Source organism: Procambarus clarkii, chromosome 59 (genome assembly GCF_040958095.1).
Source record: "Procambarus clarkii isolate CNS0578487 chromosome 59, FALCON_Pclarkii_2.0, whole genome shotgun sequence".
Lineage (NCBI taxonomy): Eukaryota > Metazoa > Arthropoda > Malacostraca > Decapoda > Cambaridae > Procambarus > Procambarus clarkii.
In genome coordinates this window covers 33,650,829-33,666,933 of record NC_091208.1, presented here as the reverse complement: position 1 = coordinate 33,666,933, position 16,105 = coordinate 33,650,829, and the positions used below count along the sequence as shown (strand labels likewise).

The window sequence follows — 16,105 nt, the reverse complement described above, 5'->3', positions numbered from 1 at the left end:
ACGTGAAGAACAGCCTTGACATCAGGGCACGGATCCATCTGCCTGTTGTAGTAGGCAATTACTTGGTCGCTGTCCTCTAAGCCACAACTAGTGACCAGGTCGAGGAAGACAAGGGAATGGTAGGTGCAGGAGCCCACGCCCGCACCTTGTTTAGCAGGCAGCACACGCTTGACTTCCTCCCAACCAATACCGTTATTGACCATAAACTCATAGAAGGGCAGGATGAGTTAACTGCCAGTTGGGTTGTTATAAAGGTAGACACCGTCTGGGCAGCGGTAAACAGAGATCATGTGAGACACAAGAGTTTTGTGTCTGACGAGGACAAGGCGCCCCTCGCCAGGCGTGAAGGAAGCAGTCAACGGAAGGTCAAGTGCAGTGACCAATGCACACTTTCCTGAGCTTGCGAGAGGGCGAGGAGAGCGTTGCAAGATGGTCAGTATGTCCCTAGTTGATAGTGCGCGAGTCTGCGCCAGTAGGCTGTGGAAGGCGTCCTCCATCTTGGTGTCAAGGTGCTACCACAGTCTTCCCAGCTTGTTCATGTATCATATATATCTTAGATAAAATAATTTAGTTAGGCGGACTGATGGCTCATTGTCTCTGTTTCTTCCTGGTGATACTCTAAGGTTAGTCTCCTGTTCCTGCTCCAGTTTGGTCCATATTACACCTCATACTCTTCCCTCATATCTTGTCCTCATACCCCAGCTCATACTCATACCCCGCCTCATACCCTGTCCTCATACCCCAGCGCATACTCATACCCCGCCTCATACCCTGTCCTCATACCCCAGCTCATACTCATACCCCGCCTCATACCTTGTCCTCATACCCCAGCTCATACTCATACCCCGCCTCATACCCTGTCCTCATACCCCAGCTCATACTCATACTCTCTCCTCATATCCCTACCAACTGCTACCAAATCTTTGTGTATTAACACTTTATAACTTAACGTTTGTGGTCAAAGAACAGATCCACAAGGGCCGTGACGAGGATCCGAACCTGCGTCCGAGATGATCCCAGACGCTGCCTAAATCGACTGAGCTACGACATAGTCTATTAAAGTTTGGTGTAGAGGTGTATTAAAGAGGTGTATTAAAGTTGGTAGTGTTTGGAATACTTGCAGCAGCTACTGTCAGGAGCTCAGGCAAAGACACATGATCGCCTGGGAAGGGAGAAAGCGCCAAGCTAAATTCTTTGGCACTAAGTAGGGGTCAAGATAAGGATTAGGGATGGGATGGGAGGAAGGAATGGTACCGAACCACTTGAACGGTCGGAGATTGAACGCCAACCCGCATGAAGCGAGAACGTTCCAGCCCAAGTGGTTGGACAATGTGTCAGGGGGGAAGGGGAGGGGGGGTTGCCCACGATGCGGGCAGGGGGAGAAATCAGGGGGGAAGGGGACCCGGGACCAGCCGGGTAAGCCTCCAATGTACTCTCTATATAAATGAGAGAATATCTATCTGCTGTTTTTGAGCTTCAGGACCTGATGGTTATGGTTAGAGACACTAAACCTTCCCTGGAAGGGGGGGGGGAGATGTGGTTGTATGAAGAGTGTCATAGGGTGGTTGGGGTCGAGCCCCCATGCCCCTCCTCCATGTTGGAAGGGCTCCTGTTGCGGGGGGGGGGGAGATGTGGTTGTATGAAGAGTGTCATAGGGTGGTTGGGGTCGAGCCCCCATGCCCCTCCTCCATGTTGGAAGGGCTCCTGTTGCGGGGGGGGGGGAGATGTGGTTGTATGAAGAGTGTCATAGGGTGGTTGGGGTCGAGCCCCCATGCCCCTCCTTCATGTTGGAAGGGCTCCTGTTGCGGGGGGGGGGGGGGAGATGTGGTTGTATGAAGAGTGTCATAGGGTGGTTGGGGTCGAGCCCCCATGCCCCTCCTTCATGTTGGAAGGGCTCCTGTTGCGACAACAAATTTCTCATATGAAGTCTGAAATGAGAGTTTGATTGTTCATAAAGTGTTGACTCATGTTTTCCTTCTCTTATTAATGTTCAACCAGCAACGCCTGACAGCTGAGTGGACAGCGCTTCGGATTCGTAGTCCTGAGGTTCCGGGTTCGATCCCCGGTGGAGACGGAGACAAATGGGCAAAAAGTTTCTTTCACCCTGATGCCTCTGTTCACCTAGCAGTAAATAGGTACCTGGGAGTTAGACAGCTGCTACGGGCTGCTACCTGGAGGGGGGGGGGGGAATAGTGTAACAAAAAGTTAGTCTGGTCGATGACCGGGCCGCCAAGACACTAAGCCCCGAAATATCATCTCAAGATAACCTCAAGATAACAACCATAACGTGACAGAGATATCAATGACGTGTAAATAAGAAACGTCATGATTAAATAATATATCATAATTGTTAATTATTTGGAACTGAGCAATAAATTATTATTTACTGGATGATGATAATTCTCACTACTCATAATGGCACTCAGCCACCTGCTTGTACAACGGGCTCGCCATAGCCCGTGCTACTTGGAAATTTTTGTTCCAGGTAGCGAATCTTAAACAACAATAACAACAACCTGCTTGTACTCTCTGGGTACAACCCGTCTTGGCCCCGGACAACGATGTACAAAGAACAGTTAAGGTGACAATCGACTTGAGAATGGTCCAGGACGGACCGAAACGTCGTCGTCGTCCCTTCACCTTCTAGTGTGTGGTCTGGTCAACACTCTTCAGCCCCGTTATTGTGACTCATCGCCCGCAGTTAAGGTGTCACTTATTTTTTTTTTATTTAGCTTCAAAGGAAAGGAATGAGAGAGGAAATTATGAAGGGAAAGCGCCAAGCCATTACGACAATATAGCACTTGGAAGGGGTCAGGATGAATGGATGGATGAATGGATGAATTCATGGATGAATGTAGAAAATAGAGACTGAATAGAGAACCATTAGCTGAATATCAAATAAATGGATTTCAACTATTTCACACAGATAGATATATTAGATGAGGAGGTGGAGTAGCCATATATGTTAGGGAAAATTTGAAATGTAGTCTCAAAGAGGGAATCAAAACTAAGCCACACACAGAAACTATTTGGCTAGAATTAAACGAAAATATAAAAAATAATCTTATAACAGGAGTTATATACAGGCCACCAAACTTAGACAAAATGGAAGCAAAGCATCTATGGGATGAAATATCTAGAGCATCTAGATCCAGCAGTATGTGTCATGGGTGACTTTAAGTTTAGTGGAATAAACTGGTTTAACAGAAATGGGAATAGTGAAGAAGAAGATTTTCTAGAAATAATTGACGATTGCTTTCTTACGCAACACATTAAGGAACCAACGCGGGAAAATAATATTTTAGATTTAGTGTTAACTAACAGGGAAACACAAATTAAGGACATCGAAATAGGGAGTGAGCTAGGGAACAGTGATCACAAAGAAATCAGATTTAGCATAGAATGGAATAGATCTGTAGGAGAAAATCCTGTTAAAGTGCCAGATTTTCGAAAAGCTGATTTTAATAGCCTAAGAATTTTGTTGGGTCAAATAGATAGTTCCTATCTATTTGACCCAACTTGGGTCAAATAGATAGCTCTCACCCCATGACTTGGGCATGGGGTGAGAGCCGGTCTTGGAGCGAGAAGTGAACCCAGCGATGGGTGATGCATGGGGTGAGAGCCGGTCTTGGAGCGAGAAGTGAACCCAGCGATGGGTGATGTAAAAAGGGATTTTGATGAGGATTCAAAATATAACTTATTTAATAATATTCTAAGCAAAGCCCAGGAACATAGTGTACCATACAAATTGAATAGATCGAGTACTAATGACCCAAAGTGGATAACAAAGGATCTGAAGAATATTATAGGTTGAAAGAGAGCTTATTACAAGAGGATTAAGAATGGAGAAGTCAGTTTAGAACAAGAATTCATACAACTGGTCTGAAATGTTAAAAAAGAGATAAGGAGGGTAAAAAGAAACTATGAAGTTCGCATAGAAGGGAAGCAAAGGCAAATCCTAAAGGGTTTTTCAGTTATATCGAACAAAGATTAGGGAAGAGGATAGGTCCATTAAAAACTGAGACAGGTCAGATAACGGATAATGACGAGGAGATGAGTAGTATTTTTAATAAATATTTTATCTCTGTATTTACAAAAGAAGAACTTAACTCTATGCCTTCAGCCTAACAAGTCTATGTGGGTGGGGACGAGGACAGGTTGACTAGTTTAGCAGTTACCAGGGAAGATGTTATTAAACAAATAGTGAAACTCAAGCCAAACAAATCCCCAGGGCCGGATGAAGTGTTTGCCAGGGTGATTAATGAATGCAAAGAAGAGCTTTGCGAGCCACTGTCTACTATATTTAATAAATCATTAGAGTCAAGCAGAGTGCCAGAGTCTTGGAAGGTTGCTAATGTGGTACCAATCTTTTTAAGAAACATAGATCACTTGTGTCAATCTATTGGTCAATTAGCCTAACGTCTATTGTGGGAAAGTTACTTAAATCAATAATTGCAAATACCACTCGTCTTCATCTTGAAAAACATAAATTAATTAATGATTAGCAACATGGTTTTTACAAATGGTCGTTCATGTTTAATAAATTTGCTATCATTTTACTCCAGCATAGTTGAGGCAGTTGATAGTGGTAAGGATTGTGATGTTGTGTACCTTGACTTTAGCAAAGTTTTTGATACAGTGCCACGTGAAAGACTGATTAAAAAGATAGAGTCTCATGGTATTGGGGGTACTATATTAAGCTGGATTAGGGCATGGCTATACCAAAGGAAACAGAGAGTTAGTATAAATGGAGTTGAAAGGTTGCTGTGATTCAGCAACACAGAGTCACAGCAACGCGTGGCCGGGTACAGCTTATATATATATATATATATATATATATATATATATATATATATATATATATATATATATATATATATATATATATATATATATATATATATATATATATATATATATATATATATATATATATATATATATATATGTCGTACCTAGTAGCCAGAACTCCCTTCTCAGCCTACTATGCAAGGCCCGATTTGCCTAATAAGCCTAGTTTTCATGAATTAATGTTTTTTCGACTACCTAACCTACCTAACCTAACCTAACCTAACGTTTTCGGCTACCTAACCTAACCTAACCTTTAAAGATAGGTTAGGTTAGGTTAGGTAGGGTTGGTTAGGTTCTGTCATATATCTACGTTAATTTTAACTCCAATAAAAAAAAATTGACCTCATACATAATGAAATGGGTAGCTTTATCATTTCATAAGAAAAATATTAGAGAAAATATATTAATTCAGTAAAACTTGGCTTATTAGGCAAATCGGGCCTTGCATAGTAGGCTGAGAAGTGAGTTCTGGCTACTAGGTACGACATATATATATATATATATATATATATATATGTCGTACCTAGTAGCCAGAACGCACTTCTCAGCCTACTATGCAAGGCCCGATTTGCCTAATAAGCCAAGTTTTCATGAATTAATATATTTTCTCAATTTTTTTTCTTATGAAATGATAAAGCTACCCATTTCATTATGTATGAGGTCAATTTTTTTATTGGAGTTAAAATTAACATTGATATATGACCGAACCTAACCAACCCTACCTAACCTAAACTAACCTATCTTTATAGGTTAGGTTAAGTTAGGTAGCCGAAAAAGTTAGGTTAGGTTAGGTTAGGTAGGTTAGGTAGTCGAAAAACAATTAATTCATGAAAACTTGGCTTATTAGGCAAATCGGGCCTTGCATAGTAGGCTGAGAAGTGTGTTCTGGCTACTAGGTACGACATATATATATATATATATATATATATATATATATATATATATATATATATATATATATATATATATATATATTTATATATATATATATATATATATATATATATATATATATATATATATATATATATATATATATATATATATATATATATATATATATATATAAGCTGTACCCGGCCACGCGTTGCTGTGACTCTGTGTTGCTGAATCACAGCAACCTTTCAACTCCATTTATACTAACTCTCTGTTTCCTTTGGTATAGCCATGCCCTAATCCAGCTTAATATAGTACCCCCAATACCATGAGACTCTATCTTTTTAATCAGTCTTTCACGTGGCACTGTATCAAAAACTTTGCTAAAGTCAAGGTACACAACATCACAATCCTTACCACTATCATATATATATATATATATATATATATATATATATATATATATATATATATATATATATATATATATATATATATATATATATATATATATATATATATATATATATATATATATATATATATATATATATATATATATATATAGGGTATTAATTTCATCAACACAAGACAGAACACGAAACAATGGATATTGAATAGAAGTGTTTGTAAAAAGCCTATTGGTCCATATTTCTTGATGCTTCTATATTGGAGCGGAGTCTTGAGGTGGGTAGAATATAGTTGTGCAATAATTGGCTGTTGATTGCTGGTGTTGACTTCTTGATGTGTAGTGCCTCGCAAACGTCAAGCCGCCTGCTATCGCTGTATCTATCGATGATTTCTGTGTTGTTTACTAGGATTTCTCTGGCGATGGTTTGGTTGTGGGAAGAGATTATATGTTCCTTAATGGAGCCCTGTTCGACGAAGACATCATAAGAAGGAAAGTGAAAAGCCATGCAACCTCTGAAGAGACAACTAACACAACACCTATACCCCCTATTAGACTATTTTACAGGAACTTCTTTTCCACAGCTCATAAAACGGAGGAAAGGGTCCTGAAAGATATTGTTAATAGAAACGTTATCCCTACAGACAAAAATCAGAGGATGCAACTGACGATTTACTATAAAACCAGAAAAACGGCCAGCCTACTCATGAGAAACTCTCCAGACACAAAACAGAACGCTTTAAAAGAGACTAACGTCGTCTATGCCTTCAAATGCCCTCTTGGGGACTGTAAGCTCCAAAAAACCCAGTATATAGGCAAGACAACAACATCTCTTTCTAGGCGTTTAACGATGCATAAGCAACAGGGCTCCATTAAGGAACATATAATCACTTCCCACAACCAAACCATCGCCAGAGAAATCCTAGTAAACAACACAGAAATCATCGATAGATACAGCGATAGCAGGCGGCTTGACGTTTGCGAGGCACTACACATCAAGAAGTCAACACCAGCAATCAACAGCCAATTATTGCACAACTATATTCTACCCACCTCAAGACTCCGCTCCAATATAGAAGCATCAAGAAATATGGACCAATAGGCTTTCTACAAACACTTCTATTCAATATCCATTGTTTCGTGTTCTGTCTTGTGTTGATGAAATTAATACTCTATTAATACTCTTGTTCTGTCTTGTGTTGATGAAATTAATACCCTATTAATACCACATCTTGTTCTGTCTTGTGTTAATGCCACATCACCCCTTCCACCTCACTCAAATGTAGATATAAAATCGGAGATGCGTAAGTTCTATTCAGTTGTGTATTTGTGAACTAAAGTCTTTGAAAATGTAATAAGTTTTACGAAACGCGCTCGTGTCGCGTCAGACTAGAAATAAAAATGAGTTTTGGAGAATTGATTTTTGATTTACCTCCAACAGTGAAACGAAATGTACGAAAGATTGAGAAAATTCGTGTTAGAATTATTAATCTTACTTTTTCGGTCATATTTAATAATATATGTCTACAGGAAAGACTGCTACCAAAATATACTAATATATATCTATATATATATATATATATATATATATATATATATATATATATATATATATATATATATATATATATATATATATATATATATATATATATATATATATATATACACACACACACAACACTCAGCCCCCTTGTTTAACTCCCTAAACATGCTAAACATAATCTCACTCCACAAATTTTCTTGTGTCAACTACATTTACAAAACCCTGTTCTTAAATGCAAATCCTGCTCTGAAACTCTCCCTGGACAGATGTAATAGGATCCATTATCACCACACCAGAAATAAATATCTCTTTGATATCCCCAGAGTCAAACTTAATCTGTGTAAACACTCTATGCAAATAAAGGGACCCAGTCTATGGAACTCACTCCCTAGTGAATTGAAAAGCTGTCCAACTTTTGCGTCATTCAAAAACAAAACTAAAAAGTACCTAATTTCATCTGCATAGTTTTTTACCTTTTGCTTTAAAATTGCACTGTATTTATTGCTACCCAATCTCCCAATCTTTATGTACCCAATCCGAACATCTTTACCAGTGTGATCATTGCTGTCTTCATATATGTGCTGTCAATCTGCTGTACGGTGTCTGTTAATCTTGTTTAAATTACCAATCAAGCTGTCAATGTAATCAATCCGAGCTTTAATATACCAATGTGCTTTAATATACTTACTATTCTCTCCCATCTCATTTTTTTCATGCAATGTATTTGTTATCATTTTATTAATTCTGCTAGAATTTACCTACTTAAAATTATCTGTTAGATTAAGGACCTGCCCGAAACGCTGCGCGTACTAGTGGCTTTACAAGATTGTAAATACCATGCTATGTATATTCTCTCTAACCCAATGTACCTTCTAGTATATAAATAAATAAATAAAACAATAAATATATATATATATATATATATATATATATATATATATATATATATATATATATATATATATATATATATATATATATATATATATATATATATATATATATATATATATATATGTGTGTGTGTGTATATCACGAAAATAAACACGTGATTAAGAATGTGACAATGTCAGACCAAGGAGGAAAATGAAACAGGAATTTCCTTAAGTACTTTCGTATATTAAATACATCTTCAGAAGGAATGATGATACAATACATCTTCATTCCTTCTGAAGATGTATTTAATATACGAAAGTACTTAAGGAAATTCCTGTTTCATTTTCCTCCTTGGTCTGACATTGTCATATATATATATATATATATATACATATATATATATATATATATATATATATATATATATATATATATATATATATATATATATATATATATATATATATATATATATATATATATATATATATACAACAAGTGCTAATATAAGAGCCTAAAATGTCGTCTCATAGTATGGGGTTATAAATAGTGAAGTCACTATCATGTCTCCTCCCACAGCGACGACGACGGTGACACAGGTGGTGCTGGCGGGACACACCGCACGACTACCCTGTGAGCTGCCTCTGCCCTCTGACCGACCCACGCTCATACTATGGTACAAGAACCTGGCCACTAAGCCCTTCTACAGGTGGGTCACCCTTCCCTGTGTTGATGGGTCGGTGTTGTGTTGATGGGTGGCTGTTGTGTTGATATGTGGCTGTTGTGTTGATGGTTGGCTGTTGTGTTGATGGGTGGCTGTTGTGTTGATGGCTGGTTGTTGTGTTGATGGTTGGCTGTTGTGTTGATGGCTGGCTGTTGTGTTGATGGCTGGCTGTTGTGTTGATGGTTGGCTGTTGTGTTGATGGTTGGCTGTTCTGTTGATGGGTGGCTGTTGTGTTGATGGTTGGCTGTTGTGTTGATGGTTGACTGTTGTGTTGATGGCTGGCTGTTGTGTTGATGGCTGGCTGTTGTGTTGATGGTTGGCTGTTGTGTTGATGGCTGGCTGTTGTGTTGATGGCTGGCTGTTGTGTTGATGGCTGGCTCTTGTGTTGATGGTTGGCTGTTGTGTTGATGGGTGGCTGTTGTGTTGATGGTTGGCTGTTGTGTTGATGGGTGGCTGTTGTGTTGATGGTTGGCTGTTGTGTTGTGTTGATGGGTGGCTGTTGTGTTGATGGTTGGCTGTTGTGTTGATGGTTGACTGTTGTGTTGATGGCTGGCTGTTGTGTTGATGGCTGGCTGTTGTGTTGATGGTTGGCTGTTGTGTTGATGGGTGGCTGTTGAGTTGATGGGTGGCTGTTGTGTTGATGGTTGGCTGTTGTGTTGATGGGTGGCTGTTGTGTTGATGGTTGGCTGTTGTGTTGATGGTTGACTGTTGTGTTGATGGGTGGCTGTTGAGTTGATGGATGGCTGTTGTGTTGATGGTTGGCTGTTGTGTTGATGGGTGGCTGTTGTGTTGATGGTTGGCTGTTGTGTTGATGGGTGGCTGTTGTGTTGATGGTTGGCTGTTGTGTTGATGGTTGACTGTTGTGTTGATGGGTGGCTGTTGAGTTGATGGATGGCTGTTGTGTTGATGGTTGGCTGTTGTGTTGATGGGTGGCTGTTGTGTTGATGGGTGGCTGTTGTGTTGATGGGTGGCTGTTGTGTTGATGGTTGGCTGTTGTGTTGATGGCTGGCTGTTGTGTTGATGGCTGGCTGTTGTGTTGATGGTTGGCTGTTGTGTTGATGGTTGGCTGTTCTGTTGATGGGTGGCTGTTGTGTTGATGGGTGGCTGTTGTGTTGATGGGTGGCTGTTGTGTTGATGGTTGGCTGTTGTGTTGATGGGTGGCTGTTGTGTTGATGGGTGGCTGTTGTGTTGATGGTTGGCTGTTGTGTTGATGGTTGACTGTTGTGTTGATGGCTGGCTGTTGTGTTGATGGCTGGCTGTTGTGTTGATGGTTGGCTGTTGTGTTGATGGCTGGCTGTTGTGTTGATGGCTGGCTGTTGTGTTGATGGCTGGCTCTTGTGTTGATGGTTGGCTGTTGTGTTGATGGGTGGCTGTTGTGTTGATGGTTGGCTGTTGTGTTGATGGGTGGCTGTTGTGTTGATGGTTGGCTGTTGTGTTGTGTTGATGGGTGGCTGTTGTGTTGATGGTTGGCTGTTGTGTTGTGTTGATGGGTGGCTGTTGTGTTGATGGCTGGCTGTTGTGTTGATGGCTGGCTGTTGTGTTGATGGCTGGCTGTTGTGTTGATGGCTGGCTATTGTGTTGATGGCTGGCTGTTGTGTTGATGGTTGGCTGTTGTCTTGATGGTTGGCTGTTGTGTTGTGTTGATGGTTGGCTGTTGTGTTGATGGGTGACTGTTGTGTTGATGGCTGGCTGTTGTGTTGTGTTGATGGTTGGCTGTTGTGTTGATGGTTGGCTGTTGTGTTGATGGCTGGCTGTTGTGTTGTGTTGATGTGTTGGCTAGGTACACGAAATATTACTCTTGGTGACACAGGTTTCGTAAATATATCATTAAATTCCAAATGATAAACAGATTTTATTACAAAAAATGTTGTTAAAAAATTAACAAAAATCATAATTGAAGGAATTTACTTGAAAAGTTAGAAAATTCGCGCTCGTCACTTTTCCTGAAAAGATGACAAATATTGCAAAAATAACCAGATGCAACAAAGTGATTATATTCATCATGATGATTTGGTTGCAGCTTTGATGCTCGTGAAGCGGCCAGCGGTCACCATAAGGTTCATGAAGAGTCCCAGCTTGGGATGAGGTCCCGCTTCAGACTCCAAACTTTCCCTTATACCTTCAAGGTGAGTACTTTCTGATGTTTTGTGTCTTACATGCCTTCAAGGTGAGTCTTTTCTGATGTTCTGTGTCTTACATACCTTCAAGGTATGTAAGACCTATGTTTATAGGGGCCTCGTAGCCTGGTGGATAGCGCGCAGGACTCGTAATTCTGTGGCGCGGGTTCGATTCCCGCACGAGGCAGAAACAAATGGGCAAAGTTTCTTTCACCCTGAATGCCCCTGTTACCTAGCAGTAAATAGGTACCTGGGAGTTAGTCAGCTGTCACGGGCTGCTTCCTGGGGGTGGAGGCCTGGTCGAGGACCGGGCCGCGGGGACACTAAAGCCCCGAAATCATCTCAAGATAACCTCAAGAAGGTGAGTACTTTCTGATGTTGTGTGTCTTACATGCCTTCAAGGTGAGTACTTTCTGATGTTGTGTGCCTTACATGCCTTCAAGGTGAGTACTTTCTGATGTTGTGTGTCTTACATGCCTTCAAGGTGAGTACTTTCTGATGTTCTGTGTCTTACATACCTTCAAGGTGAGTACTTTCTGATGTTCTGTGTCTTACATACCTTCAAGGTGAGTACTTCCTGATGTTCAGTGTCTTACATACCTTCAAGGTGAGTACTTTCTGATGTTGTGTGTCTTACATGCCTTCAAGGTGAGTACTTTCTGATGTTGTGTGTCTTACATGCCTTCAAGGTGAGTACTTTCTGATGTTCTGTGTCTTACATACCTTCAAGGTGAGTACTTTCTGATGTTCTGTGTCTTACATACCTTCAAGGTGAGTACTTCCTGATGTTCTGTGTCTTACATGCCTTCAAGGTGAGTACTTTCTGATGTTCTGTGTCTTACATACCTTCAAGGTGAGTACTTTCTGATGTTCTGTGTCTTACATGCCTTCAAGGTGAGTGCAGGCGATGAGTCACAATAACGTTGCTGAAGAATGTTGACCAGACCACACACTAGAAGGTGAAGGGACGACGACGTTTCGGTCCGTCCTGGACCATTCGATTGTATCGAATGGTCCAGGACGGACCGAAACGTCGTCGTCTGCTCATTTTCTGGTGTGTGGTCTGGTGAACATTCTAGGTGAGTACATCCTGATGTTCTTTAACTTACGTTACGGAACATCGTAAGATGTTCTGTAACTACGTTACATACGGTATATGTACCGGTATATTCGATATAAGTACCGGTAAATTCAGTATATGTGCTTTTATATTCGGTATATGTACATATATATGTATCAGTATATTAGATTTAAGTACCGGTATATTCACTATACTATGTAACGTTGTTGGCTTTCAACCAACGACGCAGCTAAACCGGCGGTTTAGCAACAAAAGTTTTACACTGCTTAGGGCGCCTGACAGCTGGGTGGACAGTGCTTCGGATTCGTAGTCCTGAGATTCCGGGTTCGATCCCCGGTGGAGGCGGAGACAAATAGGCAAAATATTACTTTCACCTTGATGCCCCCCGTCTCCTAGCAGTAAGTAGGTACCTGTGAGTTAGACAGCTGCTACGGGCTGCTTCCTGGGGGATGTGTAACAAAAAGGAGGCCTGGTCGAGAACCGGGCCGCGGGGACGCTAAACCCCGAAATCATCACCAATGCCCACGTGGTTACACCATTAATAAAACAGAAATGTTGGCAAAACTTATAAGTGAGAGTCAATCGAACTCATTAACACAACTTAACACAACTTAGCAAAACTTATAAGTGACAGTCAATCAAACTCATTAACACAACTTAACACAACTTAGCAAAACTTATAAGTGAGAGTCAATCGAACTCATTAACACAACTTAACACAACTTAGCAAAACTTATAAGTGAGAGTCAATCAAACTCATTAACACAACTTAACAATCACAACATCTCAACTTGACAGCAAACTAGAATGTTATTTTTTGTATAAATACGATATTTCAATATTCTAATGACACAGAATATTTCAACATTCTATCTTTATCATGCTCACAACGCCTGAACTAGACAGAAAACATATAACTGGGAGGATAACTGGGTGGATAACAGGGCAGATAACTAGGTGGATAACTGGGCGGATAACTAGGTGGATAACTAGGTGGATAACTGGGCGGATAACTGGATGGATAACTGGGTCGATAACTGGGCGGATAACTGGATGGATAACTGGATGGATAACTGGGCGGATAACTGGATGGATAACTGGGTCGATAACTGGGTGGATAACGAGTCGGAGCGATGATACGCCGGGACGACAACAAGCGACGTGATGAATTACCGAGACGACAGCGTGAGAGGGAACGACCTGGTCAGGGCTGAGAGAAGCTGAGAACGACGCGTCGTTCTCAGCAATATATGAGGACAAAAAAATACGCCAGGAAAAGCTGAGGAGAAAATCATAAATTATTGTTTGCTGTCACCTGAGAGAGAGAGAGAGAGAGAGAGAGAGAGAGAGAGAGAGAGAGAGAGAGAGAGAGAGAGAGAGAGAGAGAGAGAGAGAGAGAGAGAGAGAGAGAGAGAGAGAGAGAGAGAGAGAGAGAGAGAGAGAGAGAGAGAGAGAGAGAGAGAGAGAGAGAGAGAGAGAGAGAGAGAGAGAGAGAGAGAGAGAGAGAGAGAGAGAGAGAGAGAGAGAGAGAGAGAGAGAGAGAGAGAGAGAGAGAGAGAAAGAGAGAGAGAGAGAGAGAGAGAGAGAGAGAGCGAGAGGAAAGAAGGGAGAAGGGGCAGAGAGAGAGAGCGAGAGGAGAGAAGGGAGAAGGGGCAGAGAGAGAGAGCGAGAGGAGAGAAGGGAGAAGGGGCAGAGAGAGAGAGAGAGAGAGAGAGACAGAGAGAGAGAGAGAGCATACACCTAGAGGGGTCCAGATCAGTTACCCATAATAATCGGAACACTCACCTTTTTTACTTCCCCTGAAAGTTAATTAAGTTCCCGGTGGTAAACAGCTGTGGTTCACTCCTGACTCCGCGGGCCATCTTTCTGAATTAATTATTCTGATAGTTTAGTGATAGTGTGCTTCAGCGGGGTGTTAAATGTGAGAGGCCAGACTACCTTCAGTCTTCAGTCTTCAGCCTTACTGCAGGGTTCAGCCTTACTGCAGGCTTCAGACTTACTGCAGGCTTCAGACTTACTGCAGGCTTCAGACTTATTGCAGGCTTCAGACTTACTGCAGGCATCAGCCTTACTGCAGGCTTCAGACTTACTGCAGGCTTCAGACTTACTGCAGGCTTCAGACTTACTGCAGGCATCAGCCTTACTGCAGGCATCAGCCTTACTGCAGGCTTCAGACTTACTGCAGGGTTCAGACTTACTGCAGGCATCAGCCTTACTGCAGGCTTCAGACTTACTGCAGGCTTCAGACTTACTGCAGGCTTCAGACTTACTGCAGGCTTCAGACTTATTGCAGGCATCAGCCTTACTGCAGGCTTCAGACTTACTGCAGGCTTCAGACTTACTGCAGGCTTCAGACTTACTGCAGGCATCAACCTTACTGCAGGCTTCAGACTTACTGCAGGCTTCAGACTTACTGCAGGCTTCAGACTTACTGCAGGCTTCAGACTTACTGCAGGCTTCAGACTTACTGCAGGCTTCAGACTTACTGCAGGCTTCAGACTTACTGCAGGCTTCAGACTTACTGCAGGCATCAACCTTACTGCAGGCTTCAGACTTACTGCAGGCTTCAGACTTACTGCAGGCATCAGCCTTACTGCAGGCTTCAGACTTACTGCAGGCTTCAGACTTACTTCAGGCTTCTCTAGATTATACCATAAAATATATATAATTTTAATTTCATGAACGTTCTCTTATTAGCTGACAATATACGGGTTTAATTCACATATATTCTATGTGATAATTTAGATATGTGATACATATTTTTGTAATCACATATACATAATATAATACAGCTCACCAGGCAGGCTTAAATATTTGTTGCTGAAATCGTTCCCCAAAAATCTTCTTGTTCAAAATCGGGCTGAAATGATTAATTAACTCAAGCAAATTGATCACTAGTCTATTATATAACAAGGCTTGTGCATTACTAGTCCAATATTTTTGTATATGGACACTTTACATCTTTGAGAGTCAATGATTAGATCTTTATCCACCTACTATAGTATTGGTGGAGGAATAATAAGAACTATTTTCATACACTATTGATAACCCTTAGAAAAACAAACACACGTTTGTAAACGAATTCAACTCAGAATCAACAAGTCATCAACTAACTTGAAATCATCAACTCCACCAAAATATATTAACAGCTCAACAAAACAAACAGAATATTTAATAAAGAATATCGTCAACAAAACAGATATACATTAAATTCAGATCATCAACAAACACACACGAAGATGAAATTAGGAAACTGCATATTCTAATCGCTATCATTGCAAGATAGATAGCGATTAGACATTAGACACAAACACACCGTTATCAAAACAACACCGATCTATTGGCAGAATAAAAACATAAAACACATGAAAAAACAAACTCGTCACTAACAAGAAACAAACCAAAAACTATTAACACAAACCCGCTATACTTGAGACATAAAAAACAAATCATCAACACACAACCAAAACACAATTAACGATATGTTGATGATTTGAATCCTTCGACAGCAATAAAAAATATATTATTTTCCAATGCTTGAATCAACCTATTCAAAATGGGTAAAGTTTTCAGGTTTCTTCGCCATCATTAAGGTCGTGAAACATCTCAGTTCAGAGCCTTCAAG

The 16,105-nt window shown here is 40.7% G+C and overlaps 1 protein-coding gene across 1 annotated transcript in view; it reads left to right on the top strand.

Annotated features, from left to right (window-relative positions):
• LOC123751765 (nephrin) overlaps positions 1 to 16,105 on the top strand; it is a gene marked incomplete at its 3' end in the record, with an annotated part of 113,997 nt that overhangs the window by 59,891 nt on the left and 38,001 nt on the right. Inside the window, 2 exon segments of the mRNA XM_069307218.1 lie at positions 9,138 to 9,267; positions 11,303 to 11,408. Coding sequence (XP_069163319.1) covers positions 9,138 to 9,267; positions 11,303 to 11,408 — 236 coding nt within the window.